The 16,107-nt window shown below is 43.3% G+C and overlaps 1 protein-coding gene across 1 annotated transcript; it reads left to right on the top strand.

The window, feature by feature from the left end:
• The first annotated feature begins 11,911 nt into the window (after nucleotides 1–11,911).
• RIPPLY2 (ripply transcriptional repressor 2) lies at nucleotides 11,912–15,910 on the top strand. The gene is made up of 4 exons (XM_083608260.1): nucleotides 11,912–12,392; nucleotides 12,538–12,613; nucleotides 13,967–14,025; nucleotides 15,382–15,910. Exons 1-4 carry the CDS (start codon nucleotides 12,313–12,315, stop codon nucleotides 15,545–15,547), a joined length of 381 nt encoding a protein of 126 aa, XP_083464386.1. The 5' UTR covers nucleotides 11,912–12,312; the 3' UTR covers nucleotides 15,548–15,910.
• The last annotated feature ends 197 nt before the right edge of the window (nucleotides 15,911–16,107 follow it).

Raw genomic sequence — 16,107 nt, forward strand, 5'->3', positions numbered from 1 at the left:
CTCCACTAGACGTTTAGACCAAAAGCAAGCAAGAGTCCTGAGGTATTTTAGCAGAAGCTAATGCTTAAAGGGGAGGGCAGCACACAACAGAGAGATATTTTCATAAATACAAAGGGGGAAACCCAAAGCTGTCCATCCACCAGTGGAATGGATGGCTTCTTTCTCCCTCTGCAGGCCCTCAGCCTCCCAAAATCTGTTTCAGAGGGTTGGGGGACCCTCTGGAACAGATTTTAAGGGGGGGGACTGCAAGGGAGAGGAGAGGAGAGGAAAGTTGCATCACACAAATACAGTGGTACCTTGGGTTACATACGCTTCAGGTTACATACGCTTCAGGTTACAGAATCCGCTAACCCAGAAGTATTACCTCGGGTTAAGAACTTTGCTTCAGGATGAGAACAGAAATCGTGCTCCGGCGGCACAGCAGCAGCAGGAGGCCCCATTAGCTAAAGTGATGCTTCAGGTTAAGAACAGTTTCTGGTTAAGAACGGACCTCCGGAACGAATTAAGTACTTAATCCGAGGTACCACTGTAGAAGATGTGGATGTTGCCCAAAGAACTCCAATCTGGTAGACAAAGTATTTTTATTTTAATACTAAGTAAGAAAGTTAAGTCCAATCTATCAGTCCATTTATCTGATGAACCATACATATCAGCTTGTCCATGTCTGTTACTTCAGAACTTTTAGCAGGCACTTTTTCATTGTAGGAAGAAAATGCTTTTTTCCTATAGCAAGTCAGAGTTATTTTGGTTGCAACAATAAGGTTTACTAGTCACAATTTTGCTAATCTTCTGGGGATATGCTGCCCACAAAAGTTCGATACAATTGTCAAACAGATGACAGGATTGTAAAATATAAAGAGTAGGAAAGGGGTGAACAAAAGCTGGACCAAATGAATATTCTGATCTTAGACATGTTTCTTCAAAAATAAGCTGTGTTGGCACATACTTCCAAGAAACTATGCTTATGACTGCAGTCAGTGCTGCCTGCCCAGGCAGGACTTAGAAGTGCTTCTGGCTCACTCAGACAAAAATGAGAATCCCCAAATGCAGCAGGAATTAGTTTCTGCACTTTGAAATAAGTGAAATACCACACAGCCCTCCATAAGACTATTAAGTCCAGAGCCTAAGATTACCCAACTGCACAATTATTTGTACGTTAAGATTGCAACTGACTCTGCCTAAGTTTAATCAGTTTCAGTGGCTGCAGAATTATAGGCCTAATCCATTGTTTAATGACAGCAAAAGCCACATTGTCTTGAAAATACCTAGTTGAGAAGGGTCGACAGTGGTATGGTGGTGATGGTTCTGATGTATGCTTCTAACCAGTTAGCATATTGATGCAGAACCGCATGATGCCTACCATGCCTAATTAACGAAGTGACATAGCTTTATCTATTCTCTACCCCCCACTCCCACCCCGCCAAGCAACTGTGTTATTCTTGGTCAACAAAATGGTAGCAATATTGGAATGACATACTGATGGAAGTGAGTCTCTCCCCCTTTTTACAAAATAATAATAATAATAATAATAATAATAATAATAATAATAATTTATTTATTTCCCCAGTCACTCTGGGCGGCTTCCAACAAAACATTAAAATACATTAAAACATCAGTCATTAAAAACTTCCCTAAACAGGGCTGCCTTCAGATGTTTTCTAAATGTCATATAGTTGTTTATTTCTTTGACATCTGATGGGAGGGCGTTCCACAGGGCGGGCACCACTACCAAGAAGGCCCTCTGCCCAGTGGCGTAGCGTGGGGGGTGCAGGGGGGGCGGGCCGCACCGGGCGCAACATCTGGGGTTAGGGCAAATCCATGGGTTAGGGGGTGCAAATCCACGGGTTAGGGGGCGCAAATTACTTGCCTTGCCCCGGGTGCTGACAACCCACGCTACACCACTGCCTCTGCCTGGTTCCCTGTAGCTTTGCTTCTCACAATGAGGGAACTGCCAGAAGGCCCTCGGTGCTGGACCTCAGTGTCTGGGTTGAATGATGGGTGTGGAGACGCTCCTTCAGGTATACTGGGCCAAGGCCATTTAGGGCTTTAAAGGTCAGCACCAACACTTTGAATTGTGCTTGGAAACGTACTGGGAGCCAGTGTAGGTCTTTCAAGACCGGTTTTTTGTGGTCTTGGTGGCCACTCCCAGTCACCAGTCTAGCTGCCGCATTCTGGATTAGTTGTAGTTTCCGGGTCACCTTCAAAGGTAGCCCCACGTAGAGTGCATTGCAGTAGTCCAAGTGAGAGATAACTAGAGCATGCACCACTCTGGCGAGACAGTCTGTGGGCATGTAGGGTCTCAGCCTGCGAACCAGATGGAGCTGGTAAACAGCTGCCCTGGACACAGAATTGACCTGTGCCTCCATGGACAGCTGTGAGTCCAAAATGACTCCCAGGTTGCACACCTGGTCCTTCAGGGGCACAGTTGCCCCATTCAGGACCAGGAAATCCTCCACCCCCACCCACCTCCGTCCCCCTAAAACAGTACTTCTGTCTTGTCAGGATTCATCCTCAATCCATTAGCTGCCATCCATCCTCCAACTGCCTCCAGACACTCACACAGGACCTTCACCGCCTTTACTGGTTCCGATTTGAAATAGAGGTAGAAATGAATTATATAAGTTCCTTTGTGCCTTTGTGATAAGCTTCCACATAAACATTTCACTTTAGCATTTTTAATCTCTTCATGGCTTAGAGGGGTGGGGCAGAGGAGTAACTCTTTCCAGCCCAAGCGCAGCATACTATTGTGGGCAATTTTCGAGAGCTGTGGAGCTGGAGGCAAAAGTGAGTATGACAAGTCACAAAAGAGCACGGAGCAAGGGTTGTGACTCTTTGTGGTCCCAGTCACAGTGTCACCCTCACCCTGGCAGTGGTTAAATTAAGGGGTGATGAGATGAACTCAAATAGACAATGATCTGCATTAAAAATGGCCACAACTTTATTGATTACAAACATACGTTGGTAGAACTTTGGCTCGGGCATTGGATGTGTATCTGTTCCAGCCTCCTGCCAGAGGGCTGAAACCATTTCAGAGTCATGCCAAGGATTTTGGCCCCCCAAGATGCTGATCTACAGAGGTGGCTATCCTAAAGCTACCGCTAGAAGCTCTATGGCTTCTGGACAAAGACTTCCACCAAGACTCTTCTATCGGGGTAGAATCTGCTGATGGTTTGGGACTAGAATTGATGACTAGGATTGTACCCAATACCTTAACAAGTCACAAAAGAGCATGGAGCAAGGGATGTGACCCTTTGCACAGCATACTACAGTCCAGTTAAGCAAAAAGTTTGCACACACAACACACATGCGCACCTCCATCCTCCTTTGCCAACGCTGTGGAGTGTGTAGGTCACCTTGGTCCTTTAGTGACCTGCATGCGATGAAACGGGGAAAAGGGTAGGTAGTGCAAATCTGACTGAACATGCATTATTGCACCTATTATGTGGCAATGATAGCAGTGAAGAAAGTGTGCACAGAGCTTTTCCATGTGGTGAATGGACTTTTGTCATCTGGCCCAGACATCAATGCTCTGATTTTCCTGGCAGCCTGCCATGACAATTTTGCTGGCTGCTTTAGGGTGTGTGTGTGTGTGTGTGTGTGTATGCTTTATAATTACTGGTCTCCTCTGTATGTTTCATTTTTTGTCTTGTCTACCCTAGTTAGTTTGTTTTTAGTGGTCTGTTATCTATAGTACAGTACTTGTTTTATTGGTTTTTAAATCTGTATATTTTTGATGCATGGAAACTGCCTTAAATTATGTGACCTATTAGTTCAATTACTAAGATATCATCATCATCATCATTTATAAGATTCCACCATAAGAAAATACAAAAAGTACTTTTTGTAGTGATAAGAGGCAGAACACAGTTTTCCCAAATAAGAAGTGCAATCAACACTGCCTGGTTAGAAATGTTTCATAGTCATTGAATTGGAGGACAATGGAAGGAGAGCTCAGCTGCCATTTTCAGTTGTATTCTGAAAGGTTTGTCTGCAATGAAGGAAGCTCCTTGTTTGTTCAGAGTTAAGAGAGAGGTGTTAATTTTTAGTGAGCTGAAGTGGTACTGCTTAAGAGGTGGGAACCTGTTTTGACTCACACTGCCTCTCAAATTGATGCTGCCATCTTAACTCACTTACAGCCAGAGTACATCCCACTGAACTCAGCAGGGCTATATTTTCTTTTACAAGCATATTTATCCATTAAAAAGACATGCTCAAGGCAGCTTGCAATCTTATTATCAATATGTTTGGGTTAGCTATATCTTTGTAATCTTGGAGCTGCCTACTTGGGTGTTTTTTGTTGGTACTTGATATTCTTCTTATAGGCATTTTGTACTGATTTTCTGTGTTATATTATTATGGGAGATATCCACATTGTACAAGCAGACGTCATTGGCACAGGGAAACTTTCCCTCCCTTTCTTCTCCCTGCAGCATCCTGCAACCCCCCCCCCCATTTTCTTTAGAGGGTCCACCACCCCCACCACCCCAGAGCAGATTTTGGGGGTATACAGAAAGCTATAAGCAGAGAGGATGGGGAGCTCCTTGTTGCACATAGCACAAGTATGTTGTGCTAGCAGATAGGCACCCTAGATGTTACCCTATGTGTTGGTTTAACTCACATATTAATCTTTGCTGCCTCACGAGAAATTTTCTGGAAGGACAGAAGGTCATTAGACAAATAAAATGAAATAAATGTGAAAAAGAGGAAGCCAATAAAACACTTCCAGTTAACAAATCAGGGAGATTAAAATTAACACCTTGACAGGCCAAATGCCTGCTGGAAAATAATGTCTTTGCACAGGGGCAGAAGGGCCATCTGAGAAGTGACATGGGCCTCCATTGGCTGGGTGTTCCAAGGTGTGGGCATGGCCACGGAAGATGTCTTTTCCTGCATCCCAGCCAAACTCATTTCAAATGTTAGTAGGATGTAAGCAAAGAAGATCTGAACTGGCAGGCAGGTTTCCTTACTTCTGAATGGACATTCATGGGCATACGCTGTGACATTCTTACTAAATTCTGCATGTATGGGATTGTAGCATTGCATAATTACATTTTCTAAAATATAATAAATGAACATACACATGAGATTTGTTTCGGAGCTAACAAGCCCTTTAAAAAATAGTTTTGCTAATGGAACAACAGTATGATAGAACTCATTTTTTCAGTACAAACATTTTCCTTCTGCTTATACAGTAAAATTGGGACACGGGTGGCGCTGTGGGTTAAACCACAGAGCGTAGGACTTGCCGATCAGAAGGTTGATGGTTTGAATCCCTGCAACAGGGTGAGCTCCCGTTGCTCGGTCCCTGCTCCTGCCAACCTATCAGTTCGAAAGCACGTCCAAGTGCAAGTAGATAAATAGGTATCGCTCCAGTGGGAAGGTAAACGGCATTTCCGTGCGCTGCTCTGGTTCGCCAGAAGCGGCTTAGTCATGCTGGCCACATGACCCGGAAGCTGTACGCCGGCTACCTCGGCCAATAAAGCGAGATGAACGCTGCAAACCCAGAGTCGGTCACAACTGGACCTAATGGTCAGGGGTCCCTTTACCTTTTTTATATACGATAGTAAAATTAGCTTGCTGAGAATTTTTTTTTTTAGTAGTAGTGTTTCTTCTAAAAGGATTCATTACTTTCAATTGATAATCCAAAACCCTTCCTCATATCAAAATAGAAAATCAGTATATTTTGATTAAAAAAATTATTTCCTTGTTTACAGTTGGAATAACCACATTGTTTTGTTCATCTGAATGATGTTCACAGTTCCTCAGTACTCAGAAATATGCAGCCCATCATAGGCATATACTCAGAAGTACCTTGCATTAAATTCCAAAAGGTTTTTTTCTTAAAGAAGTGTTCATAGAACTGCAGTCTAAATATGAAGTCCTACCATTGGATTGAAACACCAAAAATGATAAAAACTACTATTGAGATGATTACTAAATTGGGCTGTTTGAATTGCTTTTCTTAACAGTGTTATTTCTCTTTTTCTTGGTTGATGGTACTGCTGGTGCAATTAGTAGTGATTGCAGTATTAAACTTTTCAATGTGCGAAAGTATTTTGGAGGACACGTAGCAGTTGCACCCATCAGAGGTTATTCCCAGAGAAATTATCTACCTGACCAGCATTCTAGGTATATGCAGAGTCACTAGTTGTGAAATGAATCTATGATAACGGTTACATCAGGCCCCATTCCCCATAATTTCAGTAACATTTTATTTCCTAGCGGTGAACTGCTTTATGCAATCACACTAATGTTCAGTTCATGCAGTGATGCTATTTCCTACACAGAAGAGCTTTCTCTGTTGGAATTTTGACATGTTTGTAGCAGCCCCGAGTGTGTGTCCATATTGCAGCTCATCCTATGCTACATATTCAGAAGTCCAACTCAACACCTAGCTAATATGTATTGGATGAGTCAACGCAGATTGACTACATCACATTAAAAAAAAAAATCCTGTGGACTGGTTCTGTCTTCAAGTTTTCAAGACCGTGGAATCTCCTGTAATAAGAGGTTCTCAACCTCAGAAAGTCATTAGTGATAAAGAGGTGACAAACTAATTACCTTGGGTGTTTTCCTGTCATCCGTAGTGAAGCAGAACAGAATCCTGTCTGTAAAAGTAAGATCTGTAACACACACTGAGCCCTTAACATTGCATATGTAAAATAGAGATATAATTCTGCTTATTGTTTACAGATAGAAGGTCTACAATGCAGCATTGTTCCAGTGATAGCGAGAGCTCTGTTCAAACTTTGTTAACTTAGAGGTAAAAATGAAGAGTGGAATGTTTTCCATCCAGATATTCCCATGTAAAAGTGTCATTAGCACCACCCTGCCAAATCTCACCCTGAGCCATCTGTGAACACCCTTCTTGTTTGGATTAACACACTCAGGTTTGCCCAGATCTCAGTGCTTACTCTTGTGTGTCCATGCTATACGGCATTGTCTCCCAGTGTTACACCGTGGACAATGAAAACATTTCTTAAGACGGATTCAGTCCAAATGCCTGGTTACTTAAGTGATAAAGCTGCAATTAATATATTAAGCCAAATGTTCAAAAATAGCTCAATTCCAAATTAATCCCCTAAATGTCCAAATTGACAGTCTCCTAAATGTGTGCATATATCTATCTTTCTTTAGACATTTACAAAACGTGTCTAGAATTGTCAGCATCAATATTCATTTAACTTTGGACATTAACTGCAGCATATGTACACAAAGAGGCGGATAAGCAAAATTTATACTTTTTATATATTTGGCTGTGTGTGTGAGAGAGAGAGAGAGAGAGAGATCATCAGTATTGGATACGATAGCAGAACTGTTGTAAGTTGTAATACTACAAATAAATATTTTAACACTCATAAAGTACCGTAGATTCCGGCGTATTAGGCGACTGGGCGTATAAGACGACCCCCCAAATTGGCAGATGCCAATTTGGGGGGTCGACTTATACGCCCAGTCTTATACGTGGCAGCTTTGCTGGGCAGCAGCAGTGGGCGGCGGGCTCCGCGCTGGGAGGCAGCTGCCCAGCGAAACCGGCTTAGCATCGCTGGGCAGCTTCCTCCCGGCGCGGAGCCCGCCGCCCACTGCCACTGCCCAGCGAGCCCATACCCAGCGTATAAGTCGACCCCCGACTTTTTAGAGGATTTTCCGGGGTTAAAAAGTTGTCTTATACGCCGGAATCTACGGTATATAATTCCCAACATTTTGTCAGACTGCAGAGTGGCCTTTGCTTCATCTGCACCAGGCATTGAAAGCAGTAATATACCACTTTAAATAGTCAACCACAACCCTACATTCACCCCTTTTGTTTCTTCCATATACGTTTATGGATGCCATTTACTCTTAAGGGAGAAAGGAAAGTGTTACACCTGGGAATACAGTGGCAGTGAGGTCTTAAATAATCTGCCCTTCAGTTTGATATTGGATAGCCCCAACTCCATTGATTGTTGCAACAATTGCCTATATATATGAATTCATTCTTAGAGATAAAATTTGGGGTGGTCCAAAGTTTACCCCCAGTTCATTATTCATTTATAGAAATCTTGTCTTAATATTGGCTGGGGCACACACACCTGTCAGCATCATGTGGACCTACCCTGCATTGGGTCAGACATGATTGTATGGCTTCTCATAGGCCATACTCTCCTCAACATTTGGGTGCATCATTTGAGGTACCACAAAGGTTACTGTGAGGTGCACATCCTCATTTATTTCTTCTACCTTTAAGCACATTTTGTCAGTGTCTTGCACCCAAAGTGTTGGACAGGTCACAATTCACTGCCACCTTGTATACAACATTCTCCAAGATATGACTGTATGATCTGTAATGGTACGAAGCTTATTTTGGGATGTGCATGCCTAGTTACTCATCTTACTCATAGTAAATAGTTTTAACTATTATTGCATTGGAGGCACATGACCTGCACCTAAACTAAGCACTGTGTTAGATGTGATTCAACATCAAATTCCAGAGGATACTGTCCTGCAGGACTGGGTGTGTCATTTGTAGTGACCCCAAGATTATTTTGGAGTGCACAACTCCACTATCTTATTCTGTTCTATAACTGTTGCCTATTAATGGCTTTAGGGCACAATCCTTGGCAGTGTTTGTGCGTAAACAAAGCACTGGGACAGATGTGATTCGGGGCCATCTCAGGGAGGACACTCTCTGGGAGGTGCATGTATGTCATTTGCGGTAGCTCAAGTCTTATTTCCTTCCTTATTTGGTTTTTATTGGCAATATAGCAATGCAATAAAGTGAATAGAATTGAATGGAGTAGAATGGAATGGGCTGGTATTAAAACACCCGCAAACTTGTAGTTTGATGTATTTTTTATGAATGGAGGAGTCATGTTTGGTGGGATAAGTGCTGCAAGAGGATGGTTGCAGGCCATTTTGGAGAACGGCTGGAGCAGACGTATGCCAACTGCATCTGCTGTCTACTCACACCAAACTATGCATCTTCTATGTCATCAAAGTGGAAATTTCTGTCAGTAATGACTTTCCTGTTGGAAGTTCGGGTGCAACTCAGCTTAATGAGGGAAGTTTGCATGGAGTTTGCATGGATAGCTTGATGAACTTCAGGATTCCTAGACTATCCCTCTACCTTTATCTCTATGCAGATTTGATGCTCAGTTTAGACTGATACATCTTAGGTTGCATCCTGTTTACAACTTGTTCCTCCTCACACTTTTACAGGACCTAAAAGTGAAAGGCCATCTTGATCTACCTTCTAAGAACAAAAAGGCAAGTAGAACATCTTTGTTTCTCCAACTAGATAGTTAGGTATATCAAAAATGTACTTCCTTTAATAAATATAACCTTTTTATTTTATACCAAGTCTCAGTCTGAATACTTTACAACCCAATGTGTGCTCCAAGCAATGATTCATTTAACTGAAGTTCTGCTGCTGCATGTGCACTCTAAGAGTTTGGGGTGCTAAGCTATGTATATGGCAGACCCCTCTAATCCCTGGATCCAGCAAGTGTTAGAATTTAATCAAGGCTTCTAATTCTTGGAATAGCCAGGCTAGCCTCCTGGTGAGGTGATAACCTGGGTGATGAGCTATTAGGGGATTAAGGAGCTCAGTGTGAGAAAGCAAATGGGCGGAGCCTCTTCCTCAACAGACAAAGCCAGAATAGAATTTTTTGCAGTGCTGTGGACCAGAACTAAAGCAGCAAAGTGGAGAGAGAGAGTCAGAGCAACATTTGAGAGCAATGTATGATTTCTGTTTGAATCCAAGGCTCTGATGATGGGGGAAGCAAAACCCTCTTGGGGTGTTGATGAACCCTCCAGTGTAGTCTCACATTGTACATATGTATGTAAATAAACCATATACCATAAAGACACCACAGTCTCCACTGTGCTGCATTCCTGAAGGAAACACAAACCCTGGGTAAGCATTCCTGGAAACCCTGGAATTTTGCACCGCTCAGAGATTGGATTGACATGCAACAATGTGGACTACTTAATGGCTCATCACCCAGGTTATCACTTCACCAGGAGGCTAGACTTCCTATGGAAATCTATTACATGGACAAGCCTATCTTGGCAGATGTGTCTCTGTACATTCTGCACATGGAACAGTAACCACACATACACTAAACTTGCAGAGGGGACCCTGTAATATACAAGCCCTTCCTTCACATATGCCCTACCAGTCATAATAATGATCATTTTAAGACCATAAAAACACTGTACATTAACTATATGATATTGTTCTACCTTAGGGACGCGGGTGGCGCTGTGGGTAAAAGCTCAGTGCCTAGGACTTGCCGATCGTATGGTCGGTGGTTCGAATCCCCGCGGCGGGGTGAGCTCCCGTCATTCGGTCCCAGCTCCTGCCCACCTAGCAGTTCGAAAGCACCCTTAAGTGCAAGTAGATAAATAGGTACCGCTTTATAGCGGGAAGGTAAACGGCGTTTCCGTGTGCTGCGCTGGTGCAGGCTCGCCAGAGCAGCTTCGTCACGCTAGCCACGTGACCCGGAAGTGTCTTCAGACGGCACCGGGTCCCGGCCTCTAGAGTGAGATGAGCGCACAACCCTTGAGTCGGTCACGACTGGCCCGTACGGGCAGGGGGAGAGTTGCTATTTGCTTGGCTTATGACCGTACTAATAACTGGTACACAGCTTTTCACTGTGCATTCTTACTTTCTCCCATGACACCTATAGGCATTCTATAGGTGTGCACACATTGTGTGCACCATTCAGCCTGCTTTAAATAATTGAAGTGACAACTACCACTTCAAATAGTATTACTTTTCTTATGAATAAAATATTCCTAAAGTTCCTCTGCATATTATCATGCAATACCAGTTTCCCAGTCCACTATTCAAACCTTTAACACTCTTTTCCCTCAGTATAGATCACCCCTGCTCTTGCCTTGAGTGGTATTTTGTTTTACTGTGTGCTTAGCTCATAAACCCTCCTGCAGCTAATCAACAGCTCCAATTCAAAGGTAACATAAGCCACCCCCAAACTGATGAAATATTCCTAGTGACCCAATAAATGTGGAAAATTGGAGCCAAATGCATCATAAACAACACAAACTAGGTCTATGTAATTGGCACCCTGATGGAAAACACTTGACTCCCATGGAATGTGCTTTCAAATCTGTAAGCTTTTGACTCTAGCCTTCTATCGCAACACCACAGACCAGCTTTAGGAGCTAAAGCAACATCCATGATTTTGTAAGTGGCACAAAGCTTGTGGTGCTGGCACATGTACTTCCCATGCAATGTGGCCAGGATCCAAGTGCTCCTTCCTGCAACCATGCGGAGGCCATGTGGGGAGGCCTTCTTTGTGAAAAATAAACATGGAGTGGGCAATTTCTGGAAAACATGTATAAACTAGATAGTGCTCCATTGAAACTTTCCGTCATTTCTTCTATGGTGTTCTATGGATGCCTTTAGGTATTTCAGGTGTTTTGTTTCAGCTCATTGTTCTTGCTGTTGTATTTTAAATTGTTATATATATATATTTGTATATAAAATTGTTATATACATACATGTGTCAGTGTGTAGCCAAGGGGGGCAGGAAGGGACAGCTGCCCCCCCATAAAGTAAAAAAATAGAAATACTTAACTGACAAATTGGCTGGTTCTGCCCCCTAACAAAAGTCCTGCCCCCCCCAAAAAAATCCAGGCTACGCCCGTGTGTGTGTGTGTGTGAGAGAGAGAGAGAGAGAGAGAGAAATGAAATTTATATATTTGTTTTTATTGTTCAGTTCTATTGTTTTTTCCCTGCGTTGGATCTGATCGTTTCATCATTACAAGTTGTTTTGGACACGATTTTTGGGAAAGGGAGGACTAAATATTCGAATGAACTAAAAATACAGTTGCAGGAATTTTCCAACAAGGGAAGCGGCATTTCTCCCAGCAAAACTGAGCACACTCGGACACAGATACACACACGCTGGCTTTCTCACGCTGGACACTTCGCAGCCCGAGCCCAAGCGTGGGCTCTCCCCTCTGAAGGACAACACAGCCATGTGTCTGCTCAAGTGCGATTCACACTCCCTCGCCAAACCTCTCCCTGGGCCATTTGGAGCTCGCACGCGTCCACGCTCCTTGTTTACCCTGACGCGCCTTTCACGCGCAGCCTTTTTGTTTACCTCTCCGGCAAATGAGAGAAAGCGGCTGGGACCCTGCGCGGCGAGAGCTATAAAAACCCCTCGGGCGGCAGCCGCACCAGAACCCAGGCCAGGCTAAACCCCCGAAGGGGAGACACAACGACAAGCAGAGGAGGAAGAGGAAGCGGTGCGCCAGCGGCGTCTGCGCCACTTGGGCTGCCTCGACTGCTGCCAGCGACGCAGCATGGACAGCTCTCGGCTGCGCCTCTGTGCTTCTCCACCTGGCGCGCGCAACGCCCGGATCTGCTGCAGAGGACAAGCGAGGTAACCCGCGCTTTCCTCCAGCTCCAGAAATCATAGGCTTCGAGTGTTTTCCTTTCCTTTCCTCCACCCTCCTTTCCAACAACCGACCGCTTTTTTGTGTCGCCCAGCTAACGCAAAGCTGTATTCCCTTCTATTGATTCTACAGGTCCGGAGGATTCTGGAGACCTTGGATTCCCACCCCCAAAGATGCAGAAAGGCAGCGCAGGCGAAACTACAGGGCGGTGAGTGTGTCCATTCTGATTAAAGCGGCAACAATCCCACGTGGGGTGGCTGGAGTGGGGAGTTGTCTTCTCCTGACTAAGCTGGTCCTTGGATCGTTAACTTTGTGGGTGTGCAGGAGCGAGAATGGGAAAGTCGTCCTTTCCTTTTCAGGCTGTCAGTTAAACACAATTCGGGAAAAGTCATAGATTTGTAGAGTCGGAAGGGATTCCGAGGGTCATCTAGTTCAATCCCCTGCAATGCAGGAATCTCAGCCAACGCAACCGTTACAGAGGGCCAGCCAACTTCTGCTCAAAGGAAGTCATATTGGGATTTGACATTATTTTTATGTCCTTGATGCTGCTGCTGCTGCTTCAATTTATATCCCACCCTTCTTCCCAAAGAGCCCAAGTTGGCAATAGTGAGGGCAACGTCATGCTTATTTTGATGGCATGCTTTAATTAATTAATTAATTAATTAATTAGAAAAGTTATATATGTTTTTGGCAAAAATAAAAATCCCTAAGCAGGTTACAGACAGGGACGTGGGTGGTGCTGTGGGTTAAACCACAGAGTCTAGGACTTGCCGATCAGAAGGTTGGCGGTTCTAATCCCTGCGACAGGGTGAGCTCCCGTTTCTCGGTCCCTGCTCCTGCCAACCTAGCAGTTCGAAAGCACGTCAAAGTGCAAGTAGATAAATAGGTACCGCTCCGGTGGGAAGGTAAACGGTGTTTCCGTGCGCTGCTCTGGTTTGCCGGAAGTGGCTTAGTCATGCTGACCACATGACCCGTAAGCTGTACGCCGGCTCCCTCGGCCAATAAAGCGAGATGAGCGCCGCAACCCCAGAGTCGGCCACGACTGGACCTAATGGTCAGGGGCCTCTTTACCTTTACTTTAAGCAGGTTACAGAAACTGTAAAATCGAAATACAGCAAATGCAACCAAGTAATACAAATAAGAATCCATTATAAAGGCATTATAAAGCTTTGGTCATTTAAAAATGCCAAGTCAATAATTAAACAGGATGACACTCTTTTTTGATATCTGGAATGTTGCTTTACGTTTCTTTCACAAGTGATACCTGAATATGCATGTCCTATCTGTCAGGCAGGGCTGGGGAACCTGTGGTCCTTTCAGATGTTGTTGAATTCCCAACTCTCATCCACCCTCAGCTAGCCCGGCCAATGATCAGAGATGATGGGAGTTGTAGTTCAGCAGCATCTGGTGGACCGCAGATGGCTAAAATGAAATCAGCTTCCTTACATTCCACAAATTTTCCATGCTCAGGAATAGTTTTTATATTACTTTTGAAACTGCCCTTTCTGGATACTGTTAATCATTCTGTTTTTGATCTGTGTCTCCTGTTTATTACTCCTAGTTGTGCAGCTCTTCGGAGACAGACTCAGCAAAACTCACACAGTATATACATCCAGTCAGGTAAGGTGTAAGCATTAATATTATTATTTACAGTTTCTGTTAGGGCCATTTTCACTATTTTTTCCTATCAGGGAATCATTAACAGCTGCCTAGTGAGAAGAATACCAACAGGTGGAAATGATTATGGTGCAGAACAGTGGACACTTTTTGTTAATTTCAGGCAGCAGCTACATCATTGCACTGTCCCTCTGACCCACAAGGCTTTATGAGGTTGCTGCCTGTATTGCACACCTGCCTCTCCTGGTGGTCATAGAATAGCACGTGGCCCACCTATTGAAGACCATGATTCCTATGGTCTATATTACAATTCCACATGAAAAATGTTCTTCTCTCTCCCAACCCTGCAGTCCTGGGTGAGTTCATTCGCTGTACCAGAGAACTGTGGACTACATAGTTTGTGTGGCAGGATGAGATGAGTTTGAAAAACTCTCTACCAGATTGTACATCCCCACCCCCTCAGTTGTATAACTGTTTCTGGCTTTTTCACTCAGGGGAATGGGAAAATGTACTATGCAGAGTTGTCAGTATCAAGCATCATGGCAAAGGTTCCAGTGCAAAGCTAACCTTTCTTGTATGTGTGTATGTCCTACTCACTATATGTGCCCAGGAGCAATTCAGACCTGTGTTGTTAAATTTCCCATCAGATGCTATCAAACCATATCTGGTGTTTGAGTTGTCAGAGGTATCTGTTTGACCTTGTACAACAATAATTGTGTTTGAGGGCTTACATAGCTTCTGTTTTACTAATTCTAGAGTTTTGCAGAATGTATGTTTAAGTATTCTGGCCAAGGACAATAAATTTTCACAAGGGTGGGGAACTAGGTTGCAGACTGAAGTGATGGGCCCACTAAGCAGCTGCTGCAGAACCAAAGTTCTGTGTCATCACTAAGAATGTAGTACATTTACGCCTTTTGCAGTACAAGAGCAGAGCTATTACCAGTACCAAACCATTCAGAAAGGTTTGCAGCATCATTTAATATTTAATTGTAGGGAAACTTTAGGTGTGAAATGCCGCTAATTACATTTAGGCATAAGTAGGGCCTGTTTTCTCATTAAACTTCCATTTCCTGCTGGACTTTTGTAGCTCTAGTAAATGGAGTATCAGAGTGCAGCCACATATTATAGCTCCTAACTCTGGTTTGCATCCAATGGTACCCACCATGTAAGCCGAAAGAAGATCCACTTGCTTAAGGTGAAGTATCCAATCTCCACCAATTACCTCTTACGCATGTACTCTAAAACCTAAAGAAGTAATTTTCAGCAAAAGTTATTTCACATTAACCCTAGGTCAACTAGACTGAAATGAATCCCTTAAATATTAAATTAACAGAACAGGTTGTCTCTGTGTGTTTTTAGGTTATTCTGGCCCAAATCAAGGTGCTTTGACTACTTGTATCAAGAAGCTGAAGCACTTCTGAAGAACTTTCCTGTCCAAGCCACAATTTCCTTCTATGAAGATTCAGAGAATGAGGAAGATAGTGATGACTCGGAACATGATTCTGGAGCAGAATTGGATTCTTAATTGTAATGAATGTTAATACCACTGTTCATATCCAGTCCTTAATTTAATATTGATATCAACATGCTATCATAGTATTTTAAACTAATTTATATGTAAGTTATTTTTCATTAAAAATCAAGCATTTTACATTTTTATAGAAACAATATTGAGTTTTGTTTCATTTTATGCCTGCTACACTCCTCTGTTCCTCTGAAAATAGCAACTCTTTTATGCTGGTAGTACCATAGGGCAGCAGAATCAATTAGAATTACAGCTGCATAGGTGGTTGGATGCACTGTGGCAGGGGACAGAAATAAGGAGGGGTGAGCTTGCATATTGGAATCTGGATATATATCCAGATATATATCCCTTAAAAAGAAACTTTTTTTTTATGCCCCATACCCTGATTCTGAACATATTCATTCAGAAGAAGCCCTATTGATTTCAGTGGAACTGATGTTCATGTAAGAATTTCAGCCTTGCATTGTTTTTCAAGGTTTGAAAAGAGAAGCATACAAACCGGCATAAGGGAGAAATGTGAATTTGTGTTTTCCGTGTTGCATGTCACACATCACATATGG

Source organism: Podarcis filfolensis, assembly GCF_964270895.1.
Source record: "Podarcis filfolensis genome assembly, chromosome: 3".
NCBI lineage: Eukaryota > Metazoa > Chordata > Lepidosauria > Squamata > Lacertidae > Podarcis > Podarcis filfolensis.